Here is a 24,546-nt window from a genome sequence, read left to right on the forward strand (position 1 = left end):
GGCCAACTTCTTAACCACAGACAGTACAGAATTTTGATTCAATAATAATTAAGTATTTTCTCTCTGTGAGAAAAGGTACTGAAATGGAATTTTGCACTGTCATTTAATTTTACACATGTGGTTCTGAATGAATCATAAAAAGTTGATAATGACAATTATTGTATACAGTATCTGGATAGAAAAGACTAATAAATCTTCTTAAGATCTACAACTTAGGCTTGCATAATATCTTTCAAAAGAAGTACAAATAACATCATAAATTTAGTATTTCTTCCACTAATGCTTTCTTTTATAAAGTCCTTCATACTTCCTCAGGGAATTTTATGAATTATATAGGAGTGGATACCATTTTATAAGAAATTACTGCTTGCACAATAAACCTTAATGAGTCTATCTATTTGATAGAAAGGCAAATTCATTCCGCAGAATGAATTCTGCCTTTCTCCACAGTCATCACTATGGAGAAGAGAATGAAGAGAGAATTCAAAAACTAACTGCTTTTATCAATACAGATTTTTTTAATTATAATTTCAATTAATTTCATTATAAGAAGATGGTGGGTATGAAGAGGGGAAATATATATATGTATTTAAATTATTTGAGACACATAGCTGCAACTTTTCTCTTGTATTACCACAAAATTTGTTTGGAAACTAAAAACAAATTATGTACAAATGCAACACAGGCAATCAGACATTGGAAAAGAAGATCAGTCATAATTTTTTATCAAACCAATTGAGATGATCACATTTCCATGCTAACCTTGTGTTTCTAATCAACAGAAAAATGGAACAAACGCTAATTAAACAATAGCGTATGGTAAAAAGGAAATGCAAGAAACAATTCTTCAAACTCAATTTAATTAAATAGAGATGAAATAATTACATACTTCTGTATTTGTTCAGTTACTTTTTTTTTTTCCTCCTTTTAGTAACATCTATTCATGTGGCTTTTTCATTTCAGCCTACTCATTTCTACTCCTTAACCGGAACAAAGAGAGAGCAAAAAGCTCCCCAGAATGATCCCCAGGATCTGGCAAAGACCAAAAAGCTGATGAAATGCTCACTCCTGTGCATCGAGCCTCCTTATACCTGCACCCACTGAAACACCACAGCACACATGAATCACGACAAAATAAAGAGCAGATCAGCTGGTGCGACCATTGAAAGACTAAGCAAAATGTGATTCAACAGGCAATTTTAAAAAGTCACTCAAAATTTAAAAATAACGTTAAAATAAAATATAAAAGGGCTAAGTATAGCTACCCCGGCTATAACTGAACAGTGACATTAAAAATCGTTACAGTATGCTGCTGAGTAGCCTTTAGTTTCACATTTTCAGCAAGTCAAAGGTACATACTACTAAATAAGTCACCTAAGTTACAAAAAAACAAACAAACAAGAAACCACACAAGGGTTCTGAATAGACCTTAGAAACAACAAAGAGAATACTGACCAAAAAGCACAGCATGGAAGCAGAATAATTTTCCTGTTTTTGCAACCTACACAGCAGAAGCCATTTTTAATTATATATTATTTAAAATCCTTTTTAAATCCAAAGTAGTAATCAAAGCCTTTTGAACAGTTTGAAAGAAGGGAAAAAAGGGCAGGAAGGGAACCTCTCAGTCCATTTTGCCTCTAGTTAAATCTCTTACCTCTTTTTGTTCTCAAAGAACCACAACTGGTTGACAATTTTTCTGAACAAGAATTTCTTGTTCTTTCAAAAAAAATTCTCATTTTTTTCCCCACAATGTTAATTCTTCTTACTAAGACGAAGTGTTAAACATAAACATATCCAAGACCAGGTCTTACCTGACCAAAAAATAGGCAGTGAGAGCTCTCATACTGCTTGCCAGACTCAGTGGTCACATAGGTACCCTACAGTGCTCTGGTGAGGAGGGAGACTGCGGGTTTTAGACACCCACGACCTCGCTTACCACCACACAGCTTGACTTTTCCCTGACAGCCTGTTGCTCTTCAATTAACACACTTGCAGAATAGCGCTTGTTGCGCTTGATAGTATGCAGCAGGCTCAAAGCACCCAGCAGGTAGCACATGCGTGGCGCTTCTGTGGCGGCGTGGCAGGCCTGGACACATTTCTACACTACCCCATCTCCAGCTGCCCCAGGGCGCCCCGAAATTCTGGGCAGGCGTGGAAACCCCCTGTTTCAACCTGGGAACCGACCTGGAACATTTCTTGGTGCAAGAATCCTTACATCATGCAATTCAGCACTCAGTAAAACACATTCTAAAATGTGATGAGTAACTTTTCTAAAGTGGACGTTTGACAGCTAACCTCGGTTTGTCAAAAACAGTAATTATGTAGGGACTGCATTATTATTAGTGAAATCACTAAATTTGGCTGTTTGCTCTCCTGATTAAAAATTTTTGTTGCTGACAAATCACATCCAGATCATAAATTTAATACAGATGCATCATATCCAACCATAAGGTCTGAAAAATCTTCAGGATCTCAGAAAATAACATTGTTGAAGTAATACTGAAAATGTCTACCACAATTTTTTTTAACCTGTACATTTCATAAAAGCAAGCAGTGTTCCTGAAGTTCTTATTTGACTACATGCTTGCATTTATGTTTTCTGAACACTTTTATGCCTTCAAAGAAAGCGGTTAATCTCTGTTATACCTTCTGTAATAATCTATGATAATGATAAAGTTTTTTTCTAAGGATTCTGTAAGTTTTCCCTCATGCACATCCCAGCATGTGCAACTCCAGCTGTATGCATTTCCAGATCAATGGCAGCACCAAAATAAGAGATTCAATCACTGTTCCATTCCCTCCCTTTGGACCCATATTTTAATTTGACATTCTACACTTACAACGAAACCCTCATCCAATAAAACAGTGCTACACAAGACATTCTCTCTGAAATGTATTCTTAAGAAAAAAGCAACAATAACAAAACCTCACTAAAATATAATTTGGAGGAAAAAAAAGACTGAAGAGGGATATTATCCATTATCATAAGTTGCCTTATTACAATCATAATACAGTATATGCACAAACCACTACAGATATAACAAAGTTATTTGAAAGAAAGTACTCGATGCAGTGAGTGTACATGAGCCTTAAAAGCAGCATTAATATTCCTGTTCCTATTCACTGTTAACTGCCAGTGTCTCTCTCAAAAACCAACTGAGGCCTTAGTCTCGTCTGTAATCCTAATTAAGATAGATGATCAAGGAAATGCTTTTTCCAAAGTTTCAAAGGGGAAAGGAATAGCACTTCTACAAAAATAATATTTGTTTGCAAAACAGTTTATGTTTTTCATATGTCACATTATCATTTAATGAATAAATACAGTGTTCTCTTTCAGTAATCATAGTTACCAGATAACGAATTATACAGTACAGGTTCACACACAGGTTTTTATTTAGTTATTTCTTTTCCCCTTTATAATCCTAAGCTTATGAGATCATAACAGGCACTTCTAATCTAACATTGACCTAATAGCTAGAGAAGTAATAAAATACTACAGCATTAATAAGGATAGTGAAATGCTATTCATAGCTTTGATTTATACGCCACAAAACAGAACCAGGCTGAAATACATTCCACGTAGTAGAATGCTTGGATTTCAACACTCTTTCTCCCCTTGTGGCTTACAGTACTTTTTTGGGATTTTCCATGTGGAATATTCTACTGTTATATTTAATAAGTGGTACCTTTCTGTTTGTTTGTTTCACTACTACTTATATATAATGATCTGGGAAAAGTTTTTCAATTAATTTGTGTTTCGGAATAATTTATTAAGTTTTGAAAACTACTTTATTCAAGTTTCTTCAACGCAAACACACAAAAAAGTTGTGTATATAAAATTGTACATTAATACTGTAATACTTTATAAATAGCTTTTGAACTTATTCTGATTTGAAAGATGTGTTTAAATGTAATGCTTCTTGACTTGAAACAAGCAGAATAATTCATTTTTGAATTAAAAAAAAAAAAGAAATGCCATTTAGGTTGCTAGTAACAGGTTTCATTAGCATTGTGCTACATAAGAAGTAGGCTGATTATGCAAGCTAAATGGCCCAGAGTTTAGTGACAAATGTTCTACAAAGCAAGCTGGAAGTCATTGCTATCATAAACAAAAGCTTGTTTATAATTTTTCTGGAAATGAGTACTTTTTTTTTGCCCAATTGAACAGAGTAGATTAGAAGTTAGGGATGATCTCATTAAAAAAAAAGAAAATGTGGAGGGAAAAAAGGTAGTTTTTAAATAGTAGGGATGATACTAAACACGGGCATACATTTAACCTGCTGGCATTTCAAGGTATCAGAATTACAATACTGGGGAAAAAAAAAGAAAAAAAAACAAAAGAAACTAAAACATTACTTACCTATGTATACAGTTTTTAGATTCCAGATATGCCATACCAGAAGCAGCATCTAATGAAAATTTCACTAACTGTTTAGTTTTTAGATCATCTTTTTTCTTTCTTAGAAAGGACAGGAAATCTCCTCCTAGAGAAACAGACAGATGGACAATGAGACATGACAGATACAATACTCACATTTATCTCTCATTAAGGACACAAGACTGAAGAAATGTGTTAAGCCATCAGCTGTTCCCCTCATCCCATCAGTCAGTGGTTAGCCAAAGAAAAATAAAAGAAAGCCTCTCACCAGGATGTGTTTTCTGAAGGCTCACTGAAATACTAGTTGTCTAGGAGTGAAAATTGCCCAAAACATAAATGCAGTTAAACAAATCTGTGTTTTCGTTACATCAAAAAATCTTCGCAATAAGCATTAAATGTACATTTATAATGAAACTGATAAGCAAAACAATCAATTTTAATACTTTGTGATACACACAGTTCTTTAATCACGGAGTAGTTGCAGCAAAGGTCTATTAAAACTGTGAATAAAATAATTAATTTCTATTTGTAGGTTCAGGTACACTGAAGTAATTGATTTGTAAATGACCACTGCAGTGATATGTCTCAAACCCAAGCCCAAAGCCTTCTGAAAGTTTACAAAGTGTTTCACTTTCCAACTACAGTTAACTACCTATTTGATGCTACAATTGAGGCAGTTAGTTATTTCCTATCTCGTATATATCTTTGTAAGCAAGTGGTATTGTCACTTTACAGTTTTCAGTGTTGGAAGAACTAGAGTGCTGCCTTTTGTCTTAGAAGAAGCAGCAAGCATCATGAAGGATTCCCAAAAGGGAATTTGTTTTTGCCAAAAAAAAAAAAAAAAAAAGTTTCAGAAAAAGTGATTTTGGAAAAAGAAAAATATAGGTTTATATAAACTATGCAATATGTTCTGATTGATATTGTTTTAATAAATGCCATTTCTAAAAAAAATGTAATTGTTGTAGACAATATCAAAAGATCATTGTGTAGCTTTTCAAGTAGCTAATTTATAGACATTTATAGATATAGCTACATTCCTTTTTAATTTATAGACAGTCATTGATGCAGCCTTTCTTTTTTCCACTTTGCACTGAGTTGACTGTAGCTTTACTTTCTCACATGAACACATTGTGACACAATTTTATTACTATTTTTCTTAGCAAGGTAAAAAGACATTACACATTAAAATTTTTAGCTAAAACCTTCTTAGGAAAGCAAAAAGCCTCCTATTATAAAACTCAACTTCTGAAGCCCTTCAAATATTAAGCTGGAGTAAATATAAGAGGGATTAGCATCTTAATTGCCACATGCTGCACTCTTATGTAGTTATTTTGCCTAGGACATTTTTTTTTTCTTAGTACCAAGGATCTGGAGATTACGGCTTAACAAGTGGTTCATTCAGAAAAATCCAGAGAAAATAAACACCTGATTAATCTCGAGATAAAAAAAAAAAAAAAAACAGTTTCCATTTTGTTTGTTTCCTTTTTGCAAGCACAGAAATACTACAGAAAGATTGGAAGCCACTGTATTTTGTTACTACCCAGACTTCCAATTAACTTGTTCAAGCAGATGGGACTAGAACAGATGAATAAGCTTATCTAACACAGGCTTTCTTTAGTGACAAATTTCTGGCAATTCTTAACATAACAGCTAAATGCCGTCTATTTAAAGTGCATACAGTCAATTTTCAGCTCTCAGGAGGAACAAAGCATTGCTTATGAAGCGCACAGACCCAGACTGAAGCGTTTAGACTCGGGCTGCCAGCGCACTCTGAAAGCGCAAGGATGGCAGCCAGGGCAGAGCAGTGAGCAGCGCGGTGCTGCCGCGGGCTGGCACACACACAGCAGGGTTTCTGCATAACCCACCCACGGAAAACTGAGCGGCGGGAGGCCCGAGACGCTGACGCCAATCTGGAACAGGTCCTGTTTCACAAGGAGATGCAGTCACTAGCCAACAGCTAGCTACCACCACTGACAGCTATCACTTAAGCAAATCCAAAGCTGACTTACAGGTAAATGAATTGTTAGTCACCTCCTTTGAGGTGAAAAAAGCAGCTATGAGTATGTAAGAGATAATCTATGGTAACAGAGAAAATTTAGTAGTAACTAGACATTAAAACAGCAATCTCAGGAGAAAAAAAAAAACAGACAAGTATAATGTGAATATAATGCAAGTGTTGATTTTTAGTCTTTGTGATTTACAAATCACTGTCTGTGCTTTACAAATCACAATTTCTATCATATCATAACAAAGAATCACTATAATGATTTAGCTATAATTGCTTAGCCCCTTCAGATTATGTGAGCCTTCATGACCTACAGATATACCAACCCCCATAAACCACTTCCGAATCCAACGGTTCCTAGATTGTACAAAATAATTGTCATGTACCTGAGCTTAGGCAACAAAACAGTTTTTCTCTTAACTGCATAATTCTGAGAAGTGTCATTCACACCTCCAGATGAGAATGTTGTTTTTGATATTTCATCAATAGTGCCTTGTAAGTTTCGTGGTTTCCACCACCAGTGTTCGTGGTTTCATAAATTGTTGCAAATGAGAAAAATCGGTGACTTCTTTTTAATATGCTTAGACAATCAGATTAGGATCCTAATTATTAACAGTTCATTTCTGAACAGGATGGAAAACTCAGTTTCACATATCAGAATGTGTCCAGCTGGTTTTGTATAAGCCTGTAACTTCCAAATACAAACATAACTTCAGGAGGTAATTGAGACTTGCCAATCTGTCTTCAGATTTTGGCATGCAATATTTGGCCTAAAAGCCTAAAGCTATATACAGTGTATTTTATCATATATTACCTAAACATAATAAAATTACCCTAGTCTCTCTCAGAGTCATGATATGGAAAGTTTTTGCACATAGTTCTATCTTCTGATATCTGTCATTGAGTAGAGGTCATGGAAATGTATTTCAAACACTGTCTGGCACCTTGATGTGAGAGCACTGTTAGCTGCATTGCAAAAGGGAAAAAAAAGATAAGGAAACAAAGTGATTTTTAAAAAATATTCTGTACAAGGTATATTATACCATTTCAGGTTAAATTTGATTGTCCTCATTATGACACAAATGTGGGCTTAGCTATCTGTCCTTTAGCTAACAGAATTACACTGCTAGTAAATTTTGACTATTAAAATCTACTGCAGCCAGAATTCAAGCTATCAAGAAACCATGCACATGAATAGCATCAAAGCTGAGCTAAGAAGATTTCACTCTAAACCCTTCAGTATGCAACTCCAGCTACATGATATCTTTACGTGCTTCTTAAAACTAGTTTTAATATAAAAGGGAGCAATTTGCTATTTGCAGTATATAGTGTCAGAACATAATCTCCAACATAAAAGCTGTTGATAAAAACGAAATAAGCAGAGCAATTAGACTGACTATGAAACAACCGCAAGAAAACTGTAAGACTTCATCATGCAAAGAAATATTTCCACAGTATCCTATATCTGCCAGTTATTCCAGTCGAAGGCATGCAACATCACCAGAAAATGAGTTCTGTCCCAACAGCTCTAAGTGCTACAGAAATAACAGCCCATAATTACATCACTACCAAGCATAAATCAACTATCAATTTCAGATTTACAAAAAGACTGGAGTGCTGCCTAATACCACAGAATAATTTTATTAAGTAGGTGACAATGCGCAGGACTGATGCAGGAAGCTTCATTCAGAGCAGCTTGTTGAAACTGGATACATTCAAAACAGTCTTTAATGTATCTCACTGTGAAAGTGAAATATTTCTTATTATATACAAAAATTTCAAGAGAGTAAAAATAGTGGTGGCTATACTTTATACTATTAGCATATACTATACTTTAGCATATACTATACTTTGTCATATTCTTAGCAATGTAGCAATAGTGCGACAAGCAAACTACTGTTTTCCAAGAGAGAAACCATACCTATGACCTATGAGAAGCCAAAATACATAAAAATGCAATGAAATATGGTACACCAGTTTAAAAAATATTTCACTATGCTAATATCTGATTGAGCGCATGTATGATTTGACTATAAGAACGTACTTCAGTGCTCTCCTCTGCTGGTGCTTTAAGATAGCATCCCACTTGTTACCAAATTGTTTGAGCTCCATGATTTATAAATATTAATATGATAATAATATTAAAATATTTTGCATTGGCACTCGGAGGTACATATAAATGTGAGGATTCAGTCTTTTGCCTCTCCAAATCCACTTGTTTAATTTGTTGCCTAGTACTGCAATCCCATATCCCAACTGCATCCCAACTGAACACATCTGAACAAAACTACTTAAAGCTATTGATTTTAAATATTAAAATTGCATCTGCAGTAATTCTGGTAAACACTTTTTAAAAAACAAATAAGCAGCTATTTCACAAACACTATTAAAAAATAAGTATTTTGAAATGCTGAATTTTAACTTTCCTCAAAACCAGTTTTCTTCTTCTCACTCAAAATAGAACTTTAGTTTCCAAGTAATTAAACACATGTATGTAACAACTATTTTGTTTTACGTAGGTAGTAATGGAAACTGTACACAAACCACAGGTTTTTCAGCTACTAATATGGCCCAATTCTCTTTCTACTATTACAGCAGGAAGACAGACTGTTGCCATAATATACTCAAAATGAGTAAAAAATTGGCAAGGATCAGCAACCTTGTCTTAGATTTATGGTGGGTCAAGTAAGCCATATTCTTTCGCCAATGATCAGGCCACAACCACCACTGATTCCCAAAGGTCTCTCTAAAATCTGGGGTGTCACCACCAGTCAAGAGGAGCCAATAAGTCACAGTGGGAATGCAATAGTCAGCACCATTTCTCCTCCAGGTTGCACAAAATAATTCTGCTGAGACAACAGGGTGCTGCACCTTGGTACTGGGGCAATGAGGACATAGGAGTATGAGTGGAGAGATACAACTTACCTAAGAAATTAACTAAAACGAAAATCACCTTCCCCGTTCATGAAGCCTTCCACTGAGATTTGTCACACTAATTCCTACCAAATTGGACTACATTAAAAAAAATCGGTATCCTTGAAAGAGATTCTGGGCAAGAAAGTAACAATGATCCATGTAAAACATCACACACATGTAGAAGATTTCTTTTCACCTAAAGAAAAACAACGGTCCTCTCTAAATGCAGACACATTAAAAATAATAGATATTTTCACTTAGCAGTTGTTTTAGGTAAAGCAAAAAGTAGTAAGATGAACGACTGTCTACAAACAAAGCAAACAACACTGCACACAGAAATGCTTGCAGCTATCAAAACACTTGCTGTTTTCTTTCTGTTTGGTTGCTTTCATTTCACCTCTGAACACTATCCATTTGTTTTGTCTATCTGTTGATGGATGAAATAAAAATTTATTTTTGTGCAGCCTTTTTGTAAAACATAGTACCAGCAAAGCCTGAAATATTTGAAAAAGTCAAAATCAAACTCTAATCCCAATTATTACAACAAAAAGACTCTCTAGGAAGGGGTTGTATTTGTTCCATCAGAGAGAAGCTATTTAATCGTCATCATCGTCATCTATTGCCCAGCAGAGGAATCTGTTTCCCCTTTTTTAATGTTCTCACAGGTGCAAACCTTGCGGCAAACACATGGAAGACAGTCATGCATGAATTTATAATACTAAGAAAAGGGGAAGAAGAAGAGTTGGGATGTCGGGGAGGCTACGAGAGGGCTGAGGAGGAGAGGGTGAAGTGGGACATAGCCATGGAGAGCTGCCTAATTCAGAGTTGGGGGTGACAGGCTCAGCAGGATCGAAGAGGGCAGAGACAGAAGTTTGGCAGGATGCAGAGGGGTAGAAACAAATTAAAAGGGAGTAAGAGCTGAATTGAGTTGGGCAAGCTGGACCAAAGCCAGCTGCAGACAGAAGATCATGAACAGGGTCAGAGGTAGTCCCAGAAGACTCTGTTTTAGGAATTCAGGTTTTATGAGATTCTGTTACAGGCACTGGAAGGATAGCTCTGCTGTTTCTGAATGTGTCTGGGAACCAGCAGAGCTTCATTCATGCAATGCTGCACCTGAGCTAATAAAACCTGTCACCTCTGAAACGTTTCTGCATCAACAGCATAGACAATTTGCATCCTAAATGATTCGGTCCAAACCACAACAGGTTACGTTATCCAGCTGCAAAGATGGATGTGATGACCTTGCTCAATTCCACCTTGAAAGCTAGTTAATATGCCTAGACGTAAGCTGAACAGGAAGAGCTGAAACCTGAATTCGGGGATAAATTCAGCCAACCTTCCTATGCCAACATTACGTGTTGTTATCATAGCCCTTTATATGTACAAGCACAACCTCTACCTGTTTGCAGCTGCAAGTCTTCAGCAAATCTATTCCAATGTATGTCATCATTGGCCTAAATAAAACTAGGAATACTAGGAACTAGTATCCAGTTGAGCGGGAGGGTAGGGGAGCGTGTTCTTCGGAGAGCATGCATCTATTATCAAACAGAAAACTCCACAGCTGCAAAGGAAATGCTAGTTTTCTGGAATAAAGTTCATAATGCACTTAATAGCAGAGGGAAAACTCCAGAATTTAAAAAAACAAAACAAAACAAAAACCACATACTCAGACTAGATAATTGAGAGAATACAGTAAATACCTCAAAACTATTCAAAACTGCACAGGGTAAGGATCTGGTAAGGAACCAAAATCTAGTTATTAGAGGTTGTTTCATTTTACATATATATATATACATATGCATGCTAGAGGAAACTAAATTAGGACTCAACAAAGAAACCACATTTTGCCTGTTTTTGAGTACCACTTTCTCAAAGCAACAGTGTCTATTAAGACAAGATGTGGCAGAAGGGTACTCCACCTTCTTCTTTTCCTTCCCTTTCTACAGCTTTAAGACTAACCATGTGCAATAACACACAAAAAAACGGTGGGTGGGGTGGTTTGGAGAGGGAATAATGAATACAGTGACCTGGAAAATATGAGTAAAATGCCCATTTGTTTTCCAATTGATGTAGCCTCAGAGAGAAATTATGTGCTTCCTTAAAAAGCAGGATAAATCATGTCTTAAAAAACATCTTCCTATTTGAAAGCCATCCCTGACAGAGGCTTATTTACATGTATTTACATTCTTGCCCAGAAAAGTACCGAGTACATTCACAGGGTGTCAAATATGCTCAAGGAACAATTTTAAGACTAATATCCCACCTTTAACAAATTATTTTGCAAATCAAGTCAAGCCTCTTCTAACTTGAAGCATTTGGCAAACTGCAACATACAGATTCCCCTGGGATTTCTTCCCTCTCCCCTCCCCCTCCAATCATTAGTAACATTCAATTCACTTTAACCTCTTATCTTTTGGGGATAAACTAGAAAGAACATATTACACAGATATAGAACACATTACAGTAGATTACTAAAGGTTACTGTATCAAACTGTATAATCACAAAGAATTCATATTTTTTAGATTAGAAAAATACCAGAAAAATCTCTCAGATACCATCTTTGCAAGAAACCTTATCAGACCAGCTTATCTTCCTTTATGGGATGGTAAGAAAAAAAGAAGACTATCACAGAAAAAAGGAAACCTTACAGCAACCACATTTTTCCACAATACTAACAGGTTCCAATAGTCTAGTCTGAACATGAGAATTTTTGAAAGGTATGAAAATTTGGTCAGTATATGCTAACTGGTGAGCTGCATTCTGCTTTTACTGCAGCTGATCTGTATCATTTCCACTCCTTGAACGCAGGATTTAAAATTCACTGCATGATCCTACTCTTACAGTAAGATTTATTTCATTTTGCTGTAAAACACAATATGTCTTGTTTGGCATGGGGTTAGTTTTAGTTTAATACAGCATTTGAAATCTACTCATGGTCAGTGGACACTTAGGGGAAGAAACTGGCAATCAAAATATTTTTTCCCCCATCTGTTTAGCAGTCTCTCTGGGATCAGCATCAGTCTGCACAGACCTCACACACTGTATTCTCCCATGGCTTTGCTGCGAGTTGAAGTGTGTGAAGTGTCATACAGCCAAGCTCACAAGTTCACTACTTGAATAATAGCCTGCATTGGAATTGCACTCCTCCGCTGGATGCATCCCACTTCATGTGCGTATGCTATGCTAATGATCACAGCTAACGACCACCAAACAAGAGTGCTATGACTTCCTGGGCAGAGAAAACTCTGCAAAATCACGTCAAGCTGCATCCCACAGCAAGTGCTCTCTGGCTCCAGACGCCCTGGTACATGCTCAGAGGTGAGATTCACTGATTCATCACCTGTATAATCCAGAAGTCAGCACTTCCACTTAGCATATGTGTGTGGAAGATTTGCTGGCATGGCCATACACACTGTCCAGGCCTATCCTTAATTAAAAGAATCCTAATGGCTATGCCAAAGGTTGGAGCTAGCAATAGGAAAACAGCAAAATGTGAGCAGTTAAGCACACAATGAAAACACCCAAATTTACACCAGAAACACACAGGGAGTGAGAAACAATGGGCACAAAATACATCGGTTTTCCCCGCAAACTTTTTGCCTTGTCACAGTCTTCAAACTGTTTTCAAACTGATAATTAAAGCTGTCAACAGCAAAGAGACAGAACTACTGGGCAGGAAGAAGAAATGGCTATGAGAAAATCTTCATTCAAATGGTGCAGTACAAACAATATTTCCCAATAGCGTTTCCTTAGTCAAATAAAAATTCATATTAAAAAGTCTATATTATTGTAAAATTTAAGTTAGTTTACTTAAGTCAAATAGTCAGGAAACATATTCAGAACCACACAGCAATTTCGATTTGGGGCTTTTAAAGGATGTTGGTACTCATTCTTTCCAGGTAATATTCCAAAGTTATTTAGGTAAGGCATAATAAAATTAATTATTTGTAACAGTGCTTTAAAGGTTATTAATTTAGCCATTATACAATCACAAATCAACATTTTAAAACCATTTACACCTTGCTATACTGCTTTTACACAGCAGTTATCTAGCATAACTCAATAAATTTTTTTTATACATCTCAACATACAAACATACAAAAAGTTGCTGTGATAAAGGACAAAGAACTTAATGGTTATCTTGGCAATTTTGGAGGTTTGGGGGGAGACAGGGAGAATGATTTGTTTTTGAAATCCCTTAAATATTATATTTTAATTCTCATTTTAAAGTCCAGAATATCTGTTTTATGTCACATCTAATCACTCCCAATATTCAGTAAGGACAGTGTTGCTGCTACGTATGTCTTAGGATCTGTTGGTAAGTGACACGTAGTATTTTAATTAAATATTTTTATCAATTAGATAAATAGTTGTTAGAAAGCAGTTCAAATGATGTAATAAATAACTAATTTCCTAAAGAGGGAGCACATACCTCCCAAATTAATGCTCTGCAGGACACTGGCCAAGGATTTCTTGTTAGTAGGTAAATATTATCACCTACTGAAATATTTATTTGTGGTATGTGTGTCAGAAGAAATAAGAAAGAGCTCACAAAATAATCTCTATTCAAAGAAAAAATTATTTGTCCTCCTAACTTGGGGAAGGGTGCCAGCTGCTTACCTAGAAAACAGAATAACATATCTATTAAAATATTCCAATTGTTTTTTTTTTCTATATTAAAACATATTGCTTGGTCTCATGTATTGCTGGATACAGGTTGCTGTTTTTGTTTAATGTAAGATGTTTACATGTTTATCTTGTCTGCCAATGGGCATATTTGTTTACACATTTACCTTGCCTGCCAATGGGCATATTTGATTAGACAATCATAACATATCTCTTATTAAAGTATTTGTTATGATCTCTTAGTCCTCAGAAGAAATTATTTTTAATCAGTTTATGGGACTCTGTGAATTTGCTACAGTAATAATCTGCTGCTTACTTTTTAAAAAAATTAAGAATCTTACCCATGTTTTTGATTTAGTGCGTAAAATTTCATTTGCAGCACTTTGTGTAGAAAGACCCACAGAGCAAGGCAGAAAGGAGAGGAGATGAGCCCTGTTTCTCACAGTCCTGCCAAGAGAGGAGTGATGGAATCCATTTTCCCACGCAGAGTAAAGAGAAGTTTTAATACACACAGACACACAAACAGGATTAAGATATTTCATTCATCTTTTGATAGATGATGGGCAGGGAAAAAGATAACACAGCCTTTCTCTATTAATCTGCTGTGATTTGGCAGGATATGCGAAGTTATTTCAAAATTACCATCAGCAACCTTGAAGGAAACTGAAATGTAAGCCAATGATTTCCTTTCATTAACGTATATAATTCCTGATTTCTTTCTTCACTTTGGTTAAAAAGCTGCAGCACGCTCTGCTACCTTACCTAGTTTTTTTGGTTACTCACTTTTATGCTAACTTTCTTTAGGAAGCATGTTACTTGTTATGTTTTGTAAACACAAAAATTAAAGGATCTGCCCATAAAAGATTATCATCTTTGACAATCGCTTTACTACTCTAACTCATTAGCAACATCTATCTGGAATGTTTTTGTGCCTAAGAAGGGATGCACAGATGTTGAAGCACACACTTGCCACCTCTCTGTGCTGTTTTAAATGATGAATTTATCCAGATGCCCAGGCCTCAATTCCACTTATGTTTGACAACAAAAAACCACCAGACCTTGCTCTTCAGAGAGAATAATGACCGAATGACCTCTCTACATGAAGTGCTAAGTTTCCAAAGGAATTTTTAACATCTAAGCAAAGTAAAACTCCGAAATGAAATATGAATCTGAATTGAAAAGCAGGTTTAGCCACTTCTGAAAAACTGAAACCCACATCAAAGTAATCTTAATAGACACCGTAAGCACCTAACAGTAGACAGGCATTTTGGGGAGGGAAAATCAAAGCAGAAAAAACACAAAAATTAAACAAGACAAAAAAAATGTGCAAGGGGATTCCACATTTTATGGAGCTGTTTCTAATCCTTTTTTCAGATTAAAAACTGCTATACAGTTTTATGAATCATGCATTTTCACATCTGTACACTTACAGAACACAATTATCATCTAAAATATTCAATTTTTCATTATTATTAAAGAACACTGCTTAAACACCTTCAAAAAAAATATGCTGAGAAAGTTGATAGGCGAGTGTGTGGGATTTCTGAAGGCCAGTGGTCATGCTGTGAGCAAGCCAGGTCTAGGTGAAAGGGCAGAAGGACCGCTAAGGGATAAGGAATTCGGCTGAGAGTCAGATAAGGAGTCAAAGAGTTGAGACAAACAGGTAGAGGGGGACGGTCGTTAAACGTAAGGGTGCGTGGACACTGCTGGTTAGCCTGTCACACTGTATAGCCAGACACGTGGACACGGGGTCCTAACCAACCATTGCAAAGAAGCGTTCGTGTGTTCGGGGAAGCCCTGCATATAAGCGCAATTGGAACCCTGAATAAACTGGCACTGCTTGATCACATTGATCGTGTCCGTGGTGTTCGAGACCCCCGCGTCGACACGAGTGCAAGTTAGCAAGTCCACAAATATTATTTTCTTCAAACGGCAGCATTAAGGACCAGGTCAAAGTACTAATAATTATTATTTTAGATAATCTCATCCAACTTTCTATTATGGAAAACTAATAAAATCAGAGTTATTACTTTTCTGAACTAACTTAGTGTTTTGTCTTTCTCTTCTCCATGTACTTCTTCAGAGTTGACATCCTTATCTCTTCTAGTTGACTTGGTCAGGCTTGTGGAATGCTGGCCAAGCTTTTACTCCCAAAAGAGCCTGAAAAAGTGTGATGGCTTGAATGTAGTACAAAGCTATTGAGGGCATGCAAGCATGGCAGCTAGCCAGAGGACTTACAACCCAACAAAATAGGATTAGAATTAACACGATTCTTGCAAATGCAAAGCCAGCCCAGAGAAGAATTTTTGGATGGCTTTGGCATGGGAATTGGTGAAAGACTTTCCCTAATTCCTTCTATAATTGTATTAGTAGTCTGTTCCTACAGCTTTTCCTGCCTCTGAAAGCCCTGAATCAGAATGATAAAAGTGTTAGAAGATGGGGATTTATATATATCAGCAGAGAGGTCTGGAGAAGTTGATTACCAAGTATGCCTGTCTCAAGACAATGCTTTTAAGTCTCCATTTTCATAAAGTTAATCACATGGGCAAATATGATAAAACAATTTAAATAAAACAATTCAATAAAGGCAGGTCAATGATTCAATCAGTGAACTTGTACTAAAACCAGTACCCAAGAATTATAAACAGTATTTACAAAGTCTTCATGAGAGAAATGGCTTGCAATACAGCTTACAGTATAATTCAGAAGACAAAATAAGCGATATATAAAACAAGTATGCTTATGCATATCAAGCAACACTATAGGCTACCAAAACCGCATATTTCCAGCTGCTGATAGAATCAACAGAGCAACAAAATTTCCCCAAAGCTGATAACATTCCAACGACCTGAAACCTTGCAACTTTTGGGATATAATATGAACCCCATATTCCAAAAAGAAATCAAGAATAACTGATAAACTGAACAGTTTTGCTGAAGAATACATTCTCATAAAGGCAAAACTATGTATAAAAATAGAAACCTATAAATTACTATTTATGTCATAGAATCACAGAATCCTTAAGGTTGGAAGGGACCTCTAGAGATCATCTAGTCCAACCCCCCTGCATATGCGCCTAGAGCATGTGGTGACCAAAGGTAATCCAAATTTGAATCATTAGTACTGAAACACTCCTCCAGTATGTAGCTTCCTTAAACACAAGCATGATAGCATTCACAACGTAACCCAATTTTTAAATAAAGTATCATGTACTTTACCTAATACTTCAGAAAAGAAATGAAGACGGAGCAGAGATACTTTTTAGTAAATTTTGTTGTTTTGGATAGCTACAGAAAAACTTAGAATAGATTTGAATAGATCACTCCATTCCTAAACTGGTAGAAACAAAGATTTGCACTATGGGTGAATTTTGAGATCAGTCATTAGAATGGAAATAAAAGCAATAAGGAAACAATACCCTTACATGAACAAAACACTACATATTAACTTATGCTGTGAAAAAGAAAAAAAAAATTACCTGGAACAAGTTCCATAACAATATAAATAGGTTGCCGTTGTGTGCAAACTCCTATAAGTTTTACAATATTAGGATGATCATATTGTTTGAGTATTCTGCAAAATATACATTTGATTATATTAACAAATGTCACTGTACAAACCAATTAAGTGTCATATGAAAATATCTTAAACCCTTAATGTAGTTTTAATTGAACATGCAAATAATGCTATCGTTAAAACACCGAGTAAGAGACAAATCATCATTCTTTTGAAACTGAGGGCATATCAACTCATTTATAAATCAAGATCGAGCACTACATTATTTTGACTGTAATCCTACCATTTGCATACCTAAAAACAAAACAAAACAAAAAAAAACAAAACAGAAAAAATCCCCTGCTTGACAGGTTTGGCATTTCTCAAGAATCCTTGCAATTAAATAGCTGTTCAGTGGTAAACCTGCAGCAGAGTTATGTCAAAAAAAAACCCATGTGCTGTTCAAATCATACTCATTCCAATTTTAATCCACATAATTAATACAATAGGTTTTAAAACCAAATAAAGACAGCAATTTTAACTCGGGAATACTAAACAAAAACACTGTCCATGTTCTTGCACAATGCTTTAATAAGAACATTTGCAGCCTAAAACAGCAGACTCTGATTTATGAGTGAAATGAAGGTCTAGAAAGAATTCTAGAGAGACTTTATATATATATATATATACACACACACATATATATTATTTACTAACTTAAGCTTTTTTTCCTATGAAAAGAGTAAAACAGTAGCCTACTTGGTACCTACTTACTTAGTGAGAAATAATGCATTTTATTAGAAATATACCTGCAGTAGCCAACTTAAAAATCATATCAAAGCTATAATGGCTGATATTAGTTCTTCATATAATTTCTTATACTTCTCCATATTGATCATACTCTTTTTGGTAAAAATGAAAATATAGCATGTTCCATTAGAAGAAGAGAGCAAGATAATTTAAATAATGTATATTATATATATGCAAAATAATGTATTCATTTGTATACACATACGATCAGCCCATATTCAAAATACATAGCATAATGTAGCATGACTGACATTTGAAAAACACATTATGCAATCATATGCTGTCTGAAACAGCAAAAAATCAGTCTTCTAAAGTGAATTCTTCTTCCAAAGAGAAATTTAACAATGGGATGCATACTATAAGTTACCCAGATCTGTTAGTCATGCATGTGAGAGCGCAGGTTTTATGACTGATATAATCACATTCAAATCAACAATGTCTCCGTATCCCAAGCCTTATGGCACAAGTTCTAAACAGAAGCAATCACAGTAAGAGAAATAAGTTTTTATAGGCACAACCTGCATTGCTATAGAGGTGGTTTACACAGGTGCAGATGCCGCTACATTCACTAGTTAAAAAATGTCTACTTTTAGCTACCGGGGAAATATCTGAAGTATGTATTGTGCCAGAGAGAAGAAGGGAAAAGGAAAGTTTAACAATTCCTTCTTCATAATTTTGTAAGGGTCAGTTTTTGCAAATCCATTCAGAAATAAGCCTTGAAAAAAAAACAACTTAAAATAAATATATATCTTAATTAATTTTAGAGAACATACCTGGCTTCTGACAGAAATTTTATTTTCAGTTCCTGAGGAAGGTCTTCTTTACAAGTTTTTACAGCAACAGGAGTCTTATCCTTCAATGTTCCTTTATATACCTCACCAAAATTACCCTGAAATCAGGAGAAAAAAAAAAGAATTCTAATTAAATTAAACAAAGCTTTCACAAACATCCAGAAAAATACTGCAGACATCTGATCTTAGAAAGCATCTAAATAGGTACAGCATTTTACAGTGCTTTTAGGAAGCCGTACCAAGTCTTCTTCCAATATCTTTGCCCCAATACAACTAATCAATTGCATATTCTACCCTGTGAATATTACATATGAATTCCAATTTGACTTTGCTAGGAAGAGGGAAAAGAACAAATTGTGTAATTACGATGTTTTGTAAAACATCTTAACATCTTAGTAACTTCTAAAGCCAATAGATACTGCAAGTAGCATTTTCTTTCTTATTGTTATTTACTTTCTCTTTTGTTTTCCAGCTGTTGTACTTCAACCATGGCTCTCAACTATGTTTGTAAGATGCAAAAACACGATCTGTGAAACTAGGATAAAATATTTTAAAATCACATAAATATTCTTACACATAAAAAGAAGGAAAAAAGTAAACTATGAAAAATAATAATTCAGCCTTAATTCTGACTGTAAATGAAAAGAACTGAAAAAAATGTGCTTTTTTTCCCCCAAATGATTGAGCATGAAGCCCACATCATACTTTTTATAAACTAAGCTGTTTGGCACTGTTCTATAAAGACAAGTATTCGGACTTTCACCTTTGGACATGAATTTAGAATGCAGTCCTTCTAATGACCAGATTTTGCAGATTTTTCTTTTCAGTGTAAGTTATGTATTTTTTCAATTTTCATACAACTTGACTGAAATAATTAGCAGAATACAACATATAACCATATGTACTTGCTACTCAGGAATAGAATGAAAATGAATTAAGACAGACCATGAAGAAGTGTATTATGAGATTAAAAAAAAATACTGGGATATAAATAAAACTAAAAATTGATTTTTTTTTTTTTAGTTATGTCACATATATTTCCATGAGTTTCCCTCCCACGTGCTAGTGCCAGGAAAAAACTTCTTGGAAATGTCTTCTTTTCTTTCCTCAGTGACAAATTTTTCTTATATCATGCACTTGAATGCTTTAGTGCCAAAGGAAGGAAGATTGCAAAGGATGAAAATAAACCCCCATAGATGAAAAAATAGTAATGCTATTATTTTCAAAGGAAGAAATTCAGGTTCCTAAATGTAGGTCTCCAGGGGTATTTTGTATATCCTAGGATTACTGAGCAACAGAGCTAGCAAACAGAACATATGATCTACAGCAGTCAACCCCAGACATTTCTAAAACAGTATTTTTAAAATTTAGGATGCTATCTCTGTTAGCCAAAATAGCACTAGATGCTCATAAGTAAGCAGCTGAATATTCTTTAATCTAAGTTTCTGTTTAGAAGTACTTAACAGAAAAGCAGAATCTACTTAAAACCATATGAAGTATTAAAAATGTTTTCTTGATACAGAATACTGCATTGCCATTTTATACATGATCTTCAATATAACATTTATTTTATGTAACTTTCATTTTGCAGAGTATTAACAAACAGAGAAGAGACTAAATGGACCATTCATTTCCAAGCTGGAAAAAAATCTTCCCCTTATTAAAGTCTGCATCATCTTCTGCATCAATCATTCAATGATTTTGCTATTCACCTTTTGCAGGCCACTCAAGATTTTATCATCCTTCATATTTCTCATCTCCAGGATGAATGGTAGCAGTTTATTTAACATTTTCTCACATGTAAACTATCCCACACCTTTGATCATCCAGTTATTCTTATTTTTTCTAGTTTGAATATAGTTTATTAGAGACAGAGGCATAAAAGGACAAAGAAACTTGTTATTCAATTCATTATTTTTTAAATAACTCTTAACTAGGTTTCCTTTCATAATTTCTTCTAAGCACCTACTTGTCTTTATTGAGGGTAAAAAATGTTTTGCACCAAAAAAAAAAAAATCATAAAATAATTTTAACTGCCTTTACTCATCAAAGCTAATTCATATTTCTTTTCTGTAAGACAAACCGTTTGATGTCTGAATCATTTTTTTTTTATGCTGGAATCATCTTTATTTTTCTCCTTTTGAGAAGTTTCTGTTAAGAATGTAAAACTGCCACTGCACCTGTACAGCATTTTATGTAGATGTAATTCTGTCTATAGACACTTTATATTTCTTGTCGACCTCTTAAACAAAGAGGTATTTATCCCAGGAAACAGATTTGTCAGACAGTATTTAGTCCTAAATGGTATCTAACGGAGCATTTGCCCTAGCTTCATTGATAGGTGCAAAACTGCTTAAATTTCAGCAGAGTAACAAGGTAATAATTAACTGAGTAGAAATATTTTACAGATTTACCGCCACCGGGCAGAATTTTTGATATGAGGCCCACATTTCATATGAAGATATCAAAGAACTAATTTGATACATGTAACTTGTGTGGTGTACCTACTGTGAAGATACCCTTTATTCAGTAAGTCATACAGAAGCAATGAACATTTGTTTTAACAAGTGTTGGTTAAATCATCCTATTACCATCCTTTATTAAATCACCCTTTATGTGAAACTCATTATTCTGCACCAATATTTTTTTCCTTTGTAAAATTCAGCAAAGTAGAATGGGCACCTAGTGCTTTTCAGAAACCTAGCTAGCTTTCAGGTTAGCCTTTAGGCCTTCCAAATGAGAAAAATATGCATGCTACGGTTAACACTTTCAGCAGTAAAACATATTATATCAATTACCTGTAAGTGTGATTTACATTTACTTAAAACACAATGCTATGGTTGCACTGAAGTAAAAGAACTGGTATTAAAATTGCATACCAGAGTAATTTAAAAGACAAGGAAAATTGAAAATGTACAGACTTCATGACTAACATATGCTTAATTAAAAGTTATTTGGTTCTCTTGCTTACTTACTTTGCCCAGTAATTCCCCCAGTGTGACATCTTCATGATTTAGGACCCATTTCTTATCCTACAAAAGAAAAGAAGAATTTTCATACTGAGTCAGTGTCTCCACCATTTACCACACATTCCAGGCAGTGGAAAAGGACCTAAAGGATCATCTTATTCAGCTCACTTAGTAAACAGCATACCATGAAGTACAACAACCATGAATACAACAGCCAATAAGACAGATTTTAGAAATCTTGCTACACAGTATGATATTAACATATACTATACGGCAAATTTCTATCAGAAGACTGTCTGCAACATAAGAGCATGCATCTGCAGAAGACGGTATGTACTTTTCATAGTATTTACTTTTCATAAAAGCTCCCAAAAGTTCTTGCCAATATCACTAAATCAAAACCAGATACTTCCATTTTAGAACACACAACTAGGTACTGCTAGATCCAAAAACCATTTCACTTCTTCGTGTATTGAAAAAGGAACCCTCTTTTCTAAACATGAATTAGACATCTTTTGTGGTAGTAAAATCTTTTGTGGTAGTTCGATATATTATTGTAAACTACCGAAAAAGGTAACATAACAAATGACAATTAGAGTATTCATCAGTGCTGATGATCAACACTACAAATATTCTTGAAGCTTCCTGCTATATGGAGATTTTAAATGGATACTTAGACAAAATGTTATTGATGGATAATTAAAGTCTACACCATATGATGAAAAAAACATGTATTATTTTTCATTTTTAATAGTCTGTTAGCATCTGAACTGCTAACAACCTCGCAGACACTGCTACCATCCATCATGTTACTGCCAGCATCCTAATTATATTTGAAGCATTTTATATTACTAACGATACAGAAAATAAAAAAAAGGAACAAGTGTCCTACCAATTCAACAAATCATTTTAACCACCTTAAACTCACAGAAAACCAAATCAAACATTTGGCTTTGTAGTATACCTGATATAACAATATCATTTATAGAGGACTTGGGCCCACAGATATTGAGAATGCATCAATTTCAGCACCTAAACAAAACCAAATCACAACACGCTATTAATATCTAGGGGGCACAGTCCCAGATTAAAGCTAGAACATTATGAGAAAAATGTACAGAGTGAATACAGTGTTATGGAATACGTGTTGTGTTGTTGCAATGTGTACCAAGTCCTCTCCTAGTAATTTTACTACCTATTATTGTCTATTCCATAGCATAAGGTTTTGTTAATTAACAGAAATTAAAGAACGTTAATGAAAAGTTTAGGGAATTTATTAGAATTACAATGTTTTAAAGTTACCTGCTTCCTACACCCTTTTACCTTCAATTAAGCATTATGGTTATCTTCTACTGACTGTTAAAGTCAACAAATAAATACAAATAAAGTCAGAGTGAATACTTTTACAACTGAATGTGTTTTTTAACCAAGTTTTTAAAGAAAGCCCTCATTTTTATTCTGGGAGTTAAAATAAGACACAATATCTTTATGTGGCCATCAAAAATCAATACATCAGTTGTAGTTTAAAAGCATCTGCTATTAAACATTCTTGTACCAGCACAAAGTAAAATACAAGAGATTTCACTTTTACAAACATAGTGGGATAGACTGAAACATTTAATTTAAGAAACAACAATTTTCAAAAGTATTCCTAATGGCCTGTATCATATTGTTCTATTTGCTTTCAGGACCAAAACAACATTTGGAGAATTTTTACCACCACTTTATTTACCAGATACAAAGACCTTAACATATTAAAACAAATTCTGCAACTGAAAAACTGGAAAAGGAAAGAGTTTGTTACAGCATTTAATTCACAAACATTCTTAGCACATATTATGACATTTATCAAAGTGCTTTTTCTCATGGCGTTCTTTATAAATGTCAATTATATTTAAGACTATGCTGCACAAAGTATTGATTCATCCTCATTTCTGCTAATGCATTTATTAAACTGTTCCACATAGATATTAAAACTAACAGCTATCTGCTGTACTTCTAAGGTCACTCACAGTCTTTGTAACCCTGTAAACGGTGTCTGCTTTCCAAGTGAACTACAGTATGCCAGGGTTCTCTCACAGAAAATCGCTACATCAAAAAGCAACATATTATGCATATATGCGTTTTATCATAGGTCAAAATTTCACTCACTAATGCTAATAGCTTTACAGCATTAAGGTATCAGGCTGAATGCAACTGAAAGGCTTTTGCGGATGCAGCTCTAAAGAGCTACATTTACTATATCAAAATGCATGCACGTATTTTAACCCTTTGATTTTTATTTTGGTGCACCATAAGGCCACTAACTTAGGAATGACAAATTAGAGTAGTTTCTCAAGCTTGCAGGATCTTACATGTCTAACAAGGTAATATGCATGCCTGCTAGATATTTGCTAAGTAAAAGAGAGAACTTAATAATAATTTTTAGGATTGAGCATGAAAAATAAATTATATCATAATGTCACAATCAATTAGCCTAGAATTTTTTTAAGACTTCGTCTTTCTCTGTCCAAGAGAAAGATAAACAGGAGGAGAAAGCTTTCAGACTTGGTCTT

General features: G+C 34.7%; 1 protein-coding gene across 2 annotated transcripts in view; it reads right to left on the reverse strand.

The window, feature by feature from the left end:
* Positions 1–24,546, reverse strand: part of FER (FER tyrosine kinase) — a 135,973-nt gene that overhangs the window by 24,201 nt on the left and 87,226 nt on the right. For both annotated transcript variants that reach the window (XM_010224213.2, XM_088531372.1), the window contains 4 exons: positions 21,998–22,054; positions 19,005–19,120; positions 17,405–17,499; positions 4,361–4,484 (listed from right to left, as the gene is read on the reverse strand). In XM_010224213.2, coding sequence (XP_010222515.2) covers positions 4,361–4,484; positions 17,405–17,499; positions 19,005–19,120; positions 21,998–22,054 — 392 coding nt within the window. The remainder of the gene's footprint in view (positions 1–4,360; positions 4,485–17,404; positions 17,500–19,004; positions 19,121–21,997; positions 22,055–24,546) is intronic.

The sequence above is a fragment of the Tinamus guttatus genome, unplaced genomic scaffold, assembly GCF_059628265.1.
Source record: "Tinamus guttatus ecotype Peru unplaced genomic scaffold, ASM5962826v1 Tinamus_guttatus_pri_ptg000411l, whole genome shotgun sequence".
NCBI classification, from domain to species: domain Eukaryota; kingdom Metazoa; phylum Chordata; class Aves; order Tinamiformes; family Tinamidae; genus Tinamus; species Tinamus guttatus.